This window comes from Octodon degus, unplaced genomic scaffold (assembly GCF_000260255.1).
Source record: "Octodon degus isolate 3935 unplaced genomic scaffold, OctDeg1.0 scaffold00016, whole genome shotgun sequence".
Lineage (NCBI taxonomy): Eukaryota > Metazoa > Chordata > Mammalia > Rodentia > Octodontidae > Octodon > Octodon degus.
The window spans coordinates 14,529,057-14,541,779 of record NW_004524592.1 but is presented as its reverse complement, the minus strand read 5'-3'; the positions used below and the strand labels follow the sequence as shown (position 1 = coordinate 14,541,779).

Genomic DNA, 12,723 nt, shown 5'->3' with positions numbered 1-12,723 from the left:
GAACCAATCAAATCTTGCCAGCAGGGACCAGGGCTATACAGGAAACAAGACTCATAGCAGAAGCTCCAGCGGGAGGGGCAAGGCTGAGGAGCAGGGCGCCCGCGCCCGACAGCCAGGCAGGTGTTTAAGCCGCTGAGCTATCTCTCCCAAGTAATGGCTTTTAAAGGTAGGATGTGTTTATCTTACAAAAGATGTACAAGGGACTAAAATAAATTTAAGAAAGAGATTGTAAAAATCTTAGAGGTTTTTTTTTTTTTTTTTTTTTTTCCATTTTAGGGATGGGGGCTTAGAGTCTCACTACTAGATTTGACTGACAGTGATCTGCCTGTTTACAGCCTCCCAAGAGCTGGGATTACAGGCATGCATGCCACCACACCCAGCGTGCCCCGGTGTTGGGGCCAGCATAGCAGGCCCCTGAGATCGGGGATCAAACCCCAGCTCCTGTGCCTGCGTGCAGATGTTTTAATCTGCTGAGCTATTTGGCCGGCCCTTTAGAGATCTTAAAAATGATTTCTTGTCCCAAAAACAAAGAGACTGCTTATTTATTTATTTTTATTGTTTGATACAAGATCTCACTATGCAGTTCAGACTCATTGCGATCCTCCTATCTCAGTCTCCCCAGCACTGGGATTACAGACGTGCCAACCTATATCTCCAGCCAAGCTTGCTTATTTATATCTATATGATAGTCAACATAATGTTCTAATATTACAGCTGCCGTCCTATGATGTCTTCTTTATTTTTTGCGGTACCAGGGATTGAACTCCAAAACCTTTGCTCACCAGGCAGGCACTTCTTCTACTAAGCTATCTCCCCAATGATGTCTTAATTGTGCTATTTTACCATTTTATCTAAAAAGTCATAAAAATGAACAGATTTAAGCTACTTTCCTTGGCGGGCTTCTGGGAGGGAAAGGACAGGGGAGCATAATTTTTTCTCCCTCTCGGACTCCATAGTTCCCCCCCCCCAAGTGTCCACCGCAATAACTGCTGGGGCTTGAAGTCCATACTACCCAGGTCAGAAAGCCCGCGTGTTTTCAGTACAGTGCACACCATACTATGAATTTACAAAGTACGAGGGTTGGTTGTGGTGGGTACGTCTCTATAATCCCCGCAGTCTAAGGCTGGGTAATTGCTTCGAGTTCACAGGCCACCGTTGGCTACATAATGAGCTCAAGGCCAGCCTGAGTTACATAGCAAGATGCTCTCAACGACAAAACAGAAGAAAGAAAGGAAGATTGTTAGCTGTATCACTGTACAAATTCATAATTGTTTCCATAAGATAATTTGCTAACAATTGAATTTGTATATTTACAGAGATGATAAAAGTATGAAACTCAAACTTTTTTTGCCTTATCTTTTTCTTAAAACAAATCTCATAGGAAATAAACTACTTTCCTTGGGGCTGGGGAGATTGCTCAGTAGAATAAGCCCTTGCCTGGCAAGCACAAGGGCCTGAGTTCAATCCCTGGTTCTGCCAAAAAATAAAATAAAATAAAAAAATAATTACTTAGGGCCAGTCGGATAGCTCAGCAGATTAAAACGCCTGCTTTGGCATATGCAGGGACTGGGTTTGATCCCCGGCATGCTGTGCTGGCTCTGCCTCGCGGGTGTGCTCAGAGGGTGACTGAGACTGGGCATGGAAGTACACACCTGTAATCCCAGTGCTGGGGAGACTGAAAAACAGGAACGATCTTTAGAGTCTGAGCTGTGTAGTGAGACCATGTAGGCCCTGTAGTAAACACATAAAAATAAGTATTTTCCTTAAATAAATGTATTTATCAATAAAATTATGAAAAAAAATAAGTATTTAGTGGACGATTTTTGTGAGGTATACATTCTCAATCTTGATCCAAGTAACTGTGTATCTTTTTATAGATTTTGTAGGCAGCAAAATTATATATATATCCTGGGGTCTGAGTGTGAAAATTTTATTTTGGTGGAGATTTCCACTTTCCCAGAAATTGGGATCATAGAGCTTTGTACAGCCACAGGGATACTTTTGTTGGCATTACCTGTGAGCTTGTTAACACTGTAAGTTAGGCTAGACCAAAAGAACTGGAAACTCCTGGGAGTAGGGCCCAACAACCTGTTTCAACAAGCTTCCCAGTTGATGCTAATTGTCACTGAAGTTTGAAAACTATAGTACTGACCACGTTGGACCCTCTGATATTTAGTTAAGGAATCAAAGATCCAAAGAGGCTTCACATACTAATTAGCAAAACTACTAGAATCTTCTCTTGGTAATTCCTAGTATGAGAAATCACTTCCCAGGAAAATTTGTTCGTTGTAATTGAAGAACGCTACATGGGAATAAGTATAGCAGGGGTGAGTATGTCTACATTTAACTTACCACCTGGACAGCTTCTTAAGTTTAATAGTTTTTCCATCTGCTGAAGTTTTGTCTCAAAGGAAAGTTGGTTTAATATTTATTCATTTGATTATTCATATGTGTCTTATTTCCCAAAGCAAGTGTCTATGGTATTTATATCACCCATCTCATCACTTTGCTTTCAGTCCATTGATTCTCCACGTGGCCCTGGACCTATTAGAGGGAGCCACATCAGATAAAAATTAATGTATAGCAAGAAAGGGCTGGAAAACTTTGAAAAGAAAAAAAAAAAAAAAAAAAAAAAGAAAGGGCTGGGCTCTCAAGGAAGTACATGAAAAACAAAGACATCAGAACGATGGCTGGAGGCACATCTGAAGAAAACCAGGCCTCAAGATAAAGTCACAATGGCCAGCCCTTCAGACTTCCCTGTCCTATAAGCAGAACTTGAGACTGTGTTGTAAATAGTATCGCCCAGTGCACTAAGTCCAGATACGTGTCATGACACTTGGGATAGGGCATTTAGACTCATCCCTTTCTCAAAATGTTCCTGTTTTGGAAGTTACAAATCAGCCATACAACCTTGTTACATGCCCTGCTTCCTTACCAGATCAATATTAGCTAAGTGGCTATAATCTTACTGGTTGATTATAGTTTAACCCATGTTGTACTGCTGTATAAATTACCCCTGTCAAAGGGGCTTGGTAGCAACCCACTTGGGACCCCTCGTGTCTCTCAAGAGCTATTCCTATTCCCCACTTAACCTTTGTTTTTTGGAATTTATTCTTCAATTTCAGGGGACACTAATTTGGCATATCTGACATGTAGCAGGTTGGGAGTTACATTTCTTCTGTATTAAACCTACCTACTTTTCTTTTTCCTTTCCTTTCTTACTTGGTTCTGGGGATTGAATCCAGGGCCTGTGCTACAAAATTCCATCTCTATCACTGAGCCCTAGCCCTATCTTTCATGTTAATACTCATTCAGAAGATCCTTACAGTGATTAAGAATAACCTTAGTTGGACTAAGCCAACACTTTTAGTCTTTTAATTCCTGTAATGGTTCTGTAATGAAAACTCCTTTTGCTAATATAACTACATGTTTCCAATGTAACATTAGCGTTTGGTCCAGAAATTTGTATGGTATTAAATAACATGGTATTAAAATAATTGACAGTACAAAATAGTTTCTCTGTCACTTGAAAAAGGAGAGAATCCATTGTAGAAGGGTCAAGCAAGCGATCACCAGGTCAGGAGCTGAAACAATGGCTCCTATTCTGTACCCCTGGACTTTGTACACCACATATGAAAGTCATGGCTCAGCAACTCACAGTTGTTAGGAGATCTGGTTTTTCAAGACTAGACGGTGCGTGGGGTAGTCAAATTTTGGGCAGAAAGACAGTATGTGGAGAATAAGAACAGACTGTATCTGTGCAAGATCAGAATTATCTATCTTAAATTTCAGCAGTACTTAACGTTTTTGAAGGTGTTTTCGTTTTACTTAATCCATGCAACAACCCTGTGAAGAAGTAAATTGGCACCAGCAAAACTGTTTTCAAAGTTTAAACAATGATTTCATAAAGGAAACACTGACGGGTTTGACAAAACTAGACAAGTGACAAAATAGGCTGTCAGCGAGGAAGCACTCAGAGAGAGCGAACGGTGGAAACGCGGATCTGCAGAGAACCAAAACGCACTGAGCAAGGGAGAGCAGAGGTTCAACACGAAGAGTGGAATAGGTGGCCTCTCTGCCTGTCCCCGGGGTGTCATCATCCCCAGAGGACAGCCACAGGAATTGAACTCCCCAGGTTGGAGGCCTCTCCTGGGATCCGTTGAGGCGAGGGGCTATGGCGGCGCGGAAGGCTGGCGGGACGGGGGGAGTGCCGTCGCCGCCGTCCAACAAAGGCCACCGCAGGCCTCCATAGCACAAAACTCCACGCCGCCGGAAGGGTTAACCCCTTACAGGCGCATTGAGCATCCCGGCCCCGCCCCGCCGTCGCTAGGAGACGCCGGAAGTGGAGGCGGGCGGCGCAGCGGGCGCGGCGTGAATCTTTTTTGGGCGCGAGGTGGAGGGACCGCGCGTGCGCGCCGCGGCCGCCGTCGCCGCGGTGACCGTCCTCGCGGCCCTAGGCTCTCGCCCCGCCTCCGGCCCGTCGCCCCCTCCCGGCCGGCCACGCTCTGGGGGAGCCGCTCGCTCCGCCCGCCCGTTGGTGTCCCCACCGTAGCCGCTGCGCCTCCTCTCCCTGACTCGGGTTTCCCCGGCGTCGTCCCTGCCGCCGTCCCTGCGGGCTGCATGAGGAGGCGGCGGCGGAGGAGGATGTGAAGATGGCGGAGCTGCAGATGCTGCTGGAGGAGGAAATCCCGGGGGGCCGCCGGGCCCTCTTCGACAGCTACACTAACCTAGAGCGGGTGGCCGACTACTGCGAGAGCAACTACATCCAGGTGCGGTGCGGGCCGGCTCGGCCGCGGGGAACAGGGCTCCCGGGCCGCCCGAGCTCGTGGGGGTGGGGAGCGGCGGGCGCCCGGCGGAGGGGACGGGGCGGCGCCTGCACTCGCCGGGCCCCTTGTGCCGCGACCGCCCGCGCTGTCAGTGTGCGTGTGTGCGCGTGATGGTTCACCCGCTCCCGCGTGTCATTCCGGAGGATTTTTAAGGAGCTATGCTACTGCAGAGTGAAATTCCTCTCTCAGTGTTGTATTACTACAGATGTCCCCAAAACATTATTATTATCATTCTTTTTAGGTTTTACAGGGATACAGTAGAAAAGCACTTGTCTTGTGGGAAGTTAATGCCCTCTTTCTCCCTCTAGAGAATGGGAAGCTGCATGAGAAAGAGCAGTCCCCACACCCAGGTCCCGTTAGAATGGTTCGTTTTCCTCTGGGAAGAACTGTCAGAATTTGACAAATCAACCTCATGGCTTGATTTTTTTCCCCCCAATGATGGTTGATTTGGCACAGGGACTCATAACGGTAGCGAGTGTGCGTGTTCACGTTCGCACGCGCGTGTGGGCGGAAGATATTGGTGTGAGTGCTGAGATGCAGCTGGATCTGGGTGAAGCAGAATATTTTGTGGTTTTTTTTTTTTTAAGGAAAACTTCCTTTATAAATAATTTGGAAGGATAGCAGATTAAAACACGTTTTAGAAATCCAGCATCTTTTGTTTTGATTAGGGCTCATTTTAAATTACAGATCCTGCCTGCATTTTTTTCTTTCCTATTTAAATGTTCTTGGGATGAAGGTGGAAATGGAGGCACTGTGTTAAACTGTTTCTTTTTGGTCTTTAAAATTTATTTTTAATTTAATTTAAAAATATTTAAATTACTTATTTATTTATTTTTGAGGCAGGGTCTTGCTATGTAGTTCAGGCTGGCCTTGAACTCATTTTGTAATACAGGCTGGCCTCGAACTCGTTGTGATGTTTCTGCCTCAGCCTCTGTTTTGCTGGGATTATAAGGCATGCACAGACCTGGGCTTTTAAAATTCTTGCTCCTACTTCCATCTCTCTAGACATGTTCTTAACATTGGCTATGTTGGGAAGCATTCTCAAATTGTAGTATACTTTTTTTTTTTTTGCAGAACCGGGGATTGAACTCAGGCACTTGTGCTTGCCAGGGAAGCACTTATTCCACTGAGCCATCTCCCCAGCTCCTACATTTTCTTTTTTTTTTTTTAATAAAAAGGGCTCATATTTTATGAGGACCACATGGCTGATCAAAGATGGTATTATGAAATTTTATTTGATTAGACGTACTGAAATTTATATTATCGTGTGGGGAACATTTATATTTGAGAATGAACTAACCCAACATGATCTAAACCATTTCTCTCCAAAGAGGCAGTTTGCAGTAGGAAAAGAATGTGCCTTATATCAAAGATGAATTAAAACAATAGAAATAGCTATTTTGTGAGGTACTTTGCTGACTAGTATATGGAATACAGGATCAGTTGCCCAATTTTTCACAAAATGTATTTGAAAGTCTTCTATGGCTCAGAACTGTGTTAGGGATTGATGAGTGTGCTGCATACATAGGTCCATCTTCTTAGTGGGGTCCCTGTTATTGATTCCATCAGCTAAGATTGAAAATATATATTGGGAAAAAATTGTCTCTCTACTGTGGTAAAAATGCGCAGACTTTTCTTGTCATTCCCTGAAAGGTATGGTGTGGCAAGTATTTACGTGACATATTGTTTTAGGTATAATAAATGATTTAGAGATGATATGGTAGGATGCATGCAGATATGATGCCATTTTACAGGAGGGACTGAAGCAGCAGCAGATAATTGTGTGAGGTGTGGGGCTCTAAGACCAGTCTCGGGCACATACGAAGAGACAAGCTAAGCCTGGTTAATTTGTGCTTTGTAGTGGGCTGTGGTGGTTGGGGACTGGAGAAGCCCATGCCATCCTCTGGGTACTCACAGTCTGACCAGAGACACAACCTAAAGAACTGAAGTGCTAGTTTTGTTGCCTTGTGCAGTGTTTTTGTTTGTTTTTAGATGGGGTCTTGCTGTGTAGTTCAGCCTGGCCTCGAACTTGCTGCAGTCCTCTTGGCTCAGTGCCTTCAGTGCTAGGATTACAAATGTGTGTTACCATGCCTGGCCCCTGTCCAGTTGTTTATAGGAGAGAGCTGTAAGTCAGACAAGAAATTGGGGGTGAAGGGGCTGTGAGATAGCTTGGCGGGCTAAGTGCCTGCCTGGCAAGTGCAAGGACCCAGGTTTGATCCCTGGAACCTCAGGCACCCTGTGCAGGCCCTGAAACCCAGCATGGTGGTGCGTGTCTGTGATTTCAGCACTGGGGAAGCTGAGACAGGAGATTCACTACATGTCCGAGCTGTGTAGTGAGACTCTATAACAAATAAATAAATAAAAGATAAAAAAAAAAACAAAAATTGGGGGTGGAAAAGTGATTGGATTTTAGTTATTTTCAATAAATAATAAAGAAATACACTTGTCTATCTGAAGGATAAATTTTATTATAACTTGGAGGGTTCTTAGATTATAATTGCTACATGAGGGTTAAAGTGTGGAATATAAATGTGAGAGATTAAAAGGATCAGCAGTCGTCTTTGTAAAATATTTTGTGCATTCCTGTTGCAGAAAGAAGAATACTTTTTTTTTTTTTTTTTGTGGAACCTGGGATTGAACTCATGCCCTTGCGCTTGCCAGGGAAGCACTTAATTCTACTGAGCCATCTCCCCGGCCCCGAGAAGAATACTGTTATCTTAGCAGTGGGAGTGAAAATTTAGTTGTATTTGCATTTTATTTATTTAAAATTTTTGGGGCCAGGGAAATGGCTCAGTAGAATAAGTGCTTGCCTGGACAGCACAAGGGCCTGAGTTCAATCCCAGGTTCTGCAAAAAAAACAAAAACAAAAAAACAACAACAACAAAAACCCATTTTGATACTGGAGACTGAAGCCCGGTTCTTGTGCATGCTAAGTATGCACTCTGTCACTGAATAACACCTCCAGCTGGGCATATGTTGGCATTTTTAAAGTATAAATATTGGTTTAGGGGCTGGGGCAATAGCTCAGTAGAATAAGTGCTTGCCTGACAAGCACAAGAGCCTGAGTTCAGTCCCCAGTTCCACAAGTGAACAAGGCAGGATTGCTGGACCTATGTATGGAGTGCACTCATCAATCCCTGACACAGTTTTGGGCTACAGAAGACTTTCATACTAGAATATTCATACTAGAAATGAATATAGATTTTAAATGATCTTATTTAGCAACTGAAATAGATTTTGAACTTTATCATGTGCATTAGGATCTGGCAGGTATATTATTGTGGCACTTTCCCAGGGTGATTGATTGTAGTAAGATGCTCACTAGAGCATGGTGATAGTAGGTTTGTGTTTACCTGGCTGTGTGCTTGGCTGGTACTCTTGAGGCCAAGAGCTGACCAACAGGGGTGAGTTGGTGGGGTTAGTGATCCCATGGTCTGCTTCTCCTGGTGCTGCTTGGCTGACCCAAACTCATTTGTATGGGAATGTAATTCTTGCCTATAAAGCAGAAGAAAGAAAAATCCATTGATCATATGTATTAAGTAACTTCAGTAACTGGTGTTATGCCTAGGACTACTAAAAACTAAAGTAAATAAGAATATTTTAAGTGATTATATTTGATGTGAGAACTGAGCTCAGGAAGGGAAATTTTTGTTGAGAAACACTTTTAATCTGATTAAATTGTTTATGAAATCTTGGAAAAGTACCCTTCCAAAATATGAGTGACATTTGGAGCCAGATAGGCCTGTGCTAGTACATATGCAACATCTGCAGGTAGGTCAGCTTTTTTTTTTTTTGGCTGAACCAGGGATTGAACTCAGGCCCTTGAGCTTGCCAGGGAAGCGCTTATTCCACTGAGCCATTTCCCCGGCCCCAAAAGGCAGAAAGATTTTTTTTTTTCTCGGAATGCCTTCAGGGCAGGTTTGGCTGGCTTGAGTTGTGGGGATCAAACCACAGTCACCTGAGCCTGACAGCTTTGTGGAAGCAGCCACTGAAAGAACTGAGCTAGGGCCAGGACCCCAGATCAGCTTTTTAAAGGCTTTTCCAGATTACTAATATAGTTGACATTACAAATTTGAAGATCGTGTTAAGTCAAAATTAGTTTTATTATTTTGATCTCTAGACTATGTGGTAGTTAAAACTTTTGTTTTCTGTATGATATTATAATGTGGTAAAAATTATGAGTAAAACTTAGTAATATTTACCAGACTGACTTTTTAAAATTTTTTTGCTCGTAAAAGTTATTTAGTATTGGGCCCAGGAAGATGGCTTAGTAGAATAAGCACTTCCCTGGCAAGCGCAAGGGTCTGAGTTCAATCCCTGGTTCCGCCAAAAAAAGAAAATAAAAACATTATTTAGTACTGGGCACAGTGATGGAGGCTGACAAGTGTCAGGGCAGGCAGTTTAGGCAAGGTTTTTGTTTGTTTTTTTTTTGTCTTCTTGAGACAGGGTTTTTCTGTGCAATTCAGGCTGTCCTTGAACTTTGTAGCTCAGGCTGGCCTTAAACTCACAGCAGTCCTCCTGCCTCAGTACTGCCCCTGGTGCTGGGGTTATAGTTCTGCACACATATAGGCTAGGCTGTATTATGTACATACACTCATATATATTTGCACACATACATGGACTGAGGCCAGCTCAGGGCTAGAACATTTGCATGGCATGAGTGAGGCTCTAAGTGCAATCCTTAGGACTGTTCCCTCTGCTCCCCCTACTATTATTAATAAAGCTTTTTCATAAAGATGCATGTGAGAGCCTTGTCATTTTGTCATTTAATGATATAAATATGGAATGCCTAAGCTATTAGAATATGTTCCTGATTTTTAAATAATTTGAGTAACTTGGGAGCTAGTTTTTTTTTTTTTTTTTTTTTTTTTTTGTGGTACCAGGAATCAAACTCAGGACCTTGTGTTTGTCAGGCAGAAGCTTGTGCCACTGAGCTATGTCCGTGGCCTGTTATCTACTTTTTTTTTCTTATTTTATTTGGTTTTTAAAATTTTTGTTGTTATTTACATTTTTATAGGATTTTATAATCCAAGTCATTTTATTGTTTTAAATAAGTTTATACTTACTACTTTCCTAAAGTAAATCTGGAAAACTAGCTTGTTGATACTGTGTCTTTCTTTTTGTTAAAAAAAAGTTAGTTATTGGAGTAAGGGTTCATATAGACACATATTAAAATCTCATTGTTAATTATTTAATGTTAAAGAGCAGAATTAGCCCATAAATTTACTCAGAACATAAATTAAGAGTTTACTTTAAAATTTTATCTGAAATACTTTTTAAAAAAGTAACCAACATGTCATTAGTAGGTTTCTTCTGTTTGTTAACACTGACACTCCCAGGATTGAGAGTTGTGTGAGAAGTTTATAAGAAGATAATAAAATAGGGCCGGCCAAATAGCTCAGCTGTTTAAAGCGCCTGCCTAGGCAGATGCGGGCACCAGGGTTCAATCCCCAGTGTGCCGTGCTGGCCCCACCCCCAGGGTTTGCTGAGATGGTGATTGAGACTAGGCCTGGTGGCGCACACCTGTAATCCCAGTGCCTGGGCTGGGAGGCTGAAAACAGGAGGATCACTATGAGTCCGATCTGTGTAGTGAGACCCTGTATTAAATACATTAAAAAAACTAACAACAACTGCAACAAAGATAATAAAATAATGGTTGATTAACAGTTTCCCAAAGTAGTCACTAACATGATACAGATTTTTTTTTGGTGAGTTGAATCCAGGGCTTTGCACATGCTAGGCAAGTGCTCTGTGTTTCATGCTCAGCCCTTTTGAATTTTAATTTCTTTTCTTTTCGTTTTTTTCGGAACTGGGGGTTGAACTCAGGCTCTTGTGCTTGCCAGGCATGCGCTTACTCTACTAAGCTATCTCCCCGGCCCCTTTGAATTTTAATTTGAAGGAAGGTCTTGCTGAGTTGCCCAGGCTGGTGTTGAGTTTTCAGTCTTCCTGCCTTAGCCTCCCAAGTATCTGGAAGAAAGCTGGTCCTTTGAGAGTGGAACTTAAGGACTGATACATACGTCCATGTGACTTGTCATTTAGCTTCAGAGAGGAGTGAGCTGACTAGTGGACACCAGATGAATGAAGGGAGACTAGATTCCTTTGCATTGAGGTTACTCTGCTCATTTGGACCTCTTCATTTGTCATTCTGAAAGAAACTAAACATGATTTCCTAGCAAAAGAAACATTTGATGAATGTTTCTAAGTCATTATCAGGACCTTTGAGGGCCAGGGATATAGCTCAGTGGCCCAGCACCTGCCTCACAAACAGGAGGTCCTAAATTCAATTTCTGACACCCCTCCCCCCAAAAAAGACCTTTGACAAGATTGCAGAAAAGGCTAAATTATTCTCTGAGCCCCTTTTTCTTCTTAAAATTTTGTCATTTGTGTACTGTTTGTTCAAGGTACTTAAATGGCCTAGTTCTCTTTGCTGGTTCAGGGGCTTCATCCTAATCTTACCGTGCGCTTCTCTGAAGAGCTTATTGTATAGACTTGTCCCTTTGCCTAAGCAATTCATAAACTTGCCGTTTACATTTCCTTAAGTAGTAGAATTAGTGTGGATTGAGGTTACTCTATGATAGGTTATGATAGGTTGCTTTGTTCAGGGCTTACTTTCTTTGCCCATAGAATAATAAATATATAAACCAAATTGACTTATTCATTTTTTGAGCAGGAGGCCCTTTTGGGCTTCCTTTTAAAAATGCAGGCAGTAAGTATTATTTCAATCTTTCAGTATATGAATGCAAATATCCTGAAGAGCAGGCTGTTGGTACTTTTGATAGCTTTACTGTTGAATTTTTTGGGGACTGATGCTGGTTTCATGATAGGCCACATAGGACAACACATTCTATTTTGAACTTTTTTTTTTTCTTCATTTTATGTATTTGTTACAGGGTCTCACTACACAGCTTGGACTTGTAGTGATCCTCCTATTTTCAGCCTCCCCAGTGTGGGGATTACAGGCATGTGCCACCATGCCTAGACTCAGTTTCTGGCTCAGCATGCCCTGTGGGCAGGGCCGATGTGGGACTAGGAATTGAACCCTGGTCCCTGCACTTGCCAAAGCAGGTTTAGTCCACTGGCTGTTCTATTTTGAACTGTTATTTTCTGTCAGGTCTAACTGTCTATATGGTACACCTGTATTTTTTGTTTTTTTTTTTAATTTGTTTGTTTGTTAGAGGGTCTCATTATGTAGTTCAGACTTGTAGTGCTTCTCCTTTCTCAGCCTTGTGCCTGGGGTTCTGGGGTCTGCATGAAGTACCAGGGATTGAACTCTGGTCCTTGTGCTTGCCAGGCAGATGCTTACGTAGTGGAGCTATCTCCCCAGCCCAGTAGATTTGTATTTTAAACTTCTTTACTTGTTCTTCCATTAAGCCACAGAACATTGTTTTCACAGTAGACATTTATTAAATAGTTGCAAAATGGCTGTGAAGATAGCTTGGTGGTCTGAGCTCCTGTCTTGCAGAAACAAGGACGTGAGCTGGATACCGCAGGTGGTGCTGGCCCTGGCACCCCAGTGTGCTGGCCACAGAAACTGGGCATGGTGGCACACACCTGTAATCCCAGTGCTGGGGAGGCTGAGAGAGGAGGGTCACTATAGAGCTGCAAGTCTGAAGTATACAGTGAGACCCTGTATCTTATCAAAAAAAGAAAAAAAATAGTTACAAAATATCAGAAAAATGTGCTTGAAAATTCTAAAGCCTGTGCACTGAATTTATTGATTTAATGAACCTGCCTGTACGTTTGTCATGTAAAGATTTTCTTTTTCCCTTTTTTCTCCATTACTGGGGATTAAACTCAGACTTTGCACTGAGCTATGTCCCCAGCCCTTTTTAAAATTTTGAACTAGGTCTTGCTGAGTTGCCCAGGTTGGAACTAAACTTCTGACCTTCTTGTTTGA

At 42.6% G+C, this 12,723-nt stretch overlaps 1 protein-coding gene across 11 annotated transcripts in view; it reads left to right on the top strand.

The window, feature by feature from the left end:
- Positions 1–4,435: 4,435 nt before the first annotated feature.
- Positions 4,436–12,723, top strand: part of Abi2 (abl interactor 2) — a 130,287-nt gene continuing 121,999 nt past the window's right edge. For all 11 annotated transcript variants that reach the window (XM_023710006.1, XM_023710005.1, XM_023710009.1 and 8 more), the window contains exon 1: positions 4,436–4,769. In XM_023710006.1, the coding sequence (XP_023565774.1) occupies positions 4,653–4,769 (117 nt within the window). In that variant the 5' untranslated portion in view covers positions 4,436–4,652. The remainder of the gene's footprint in view (positions 4,770–12,723) is intronic.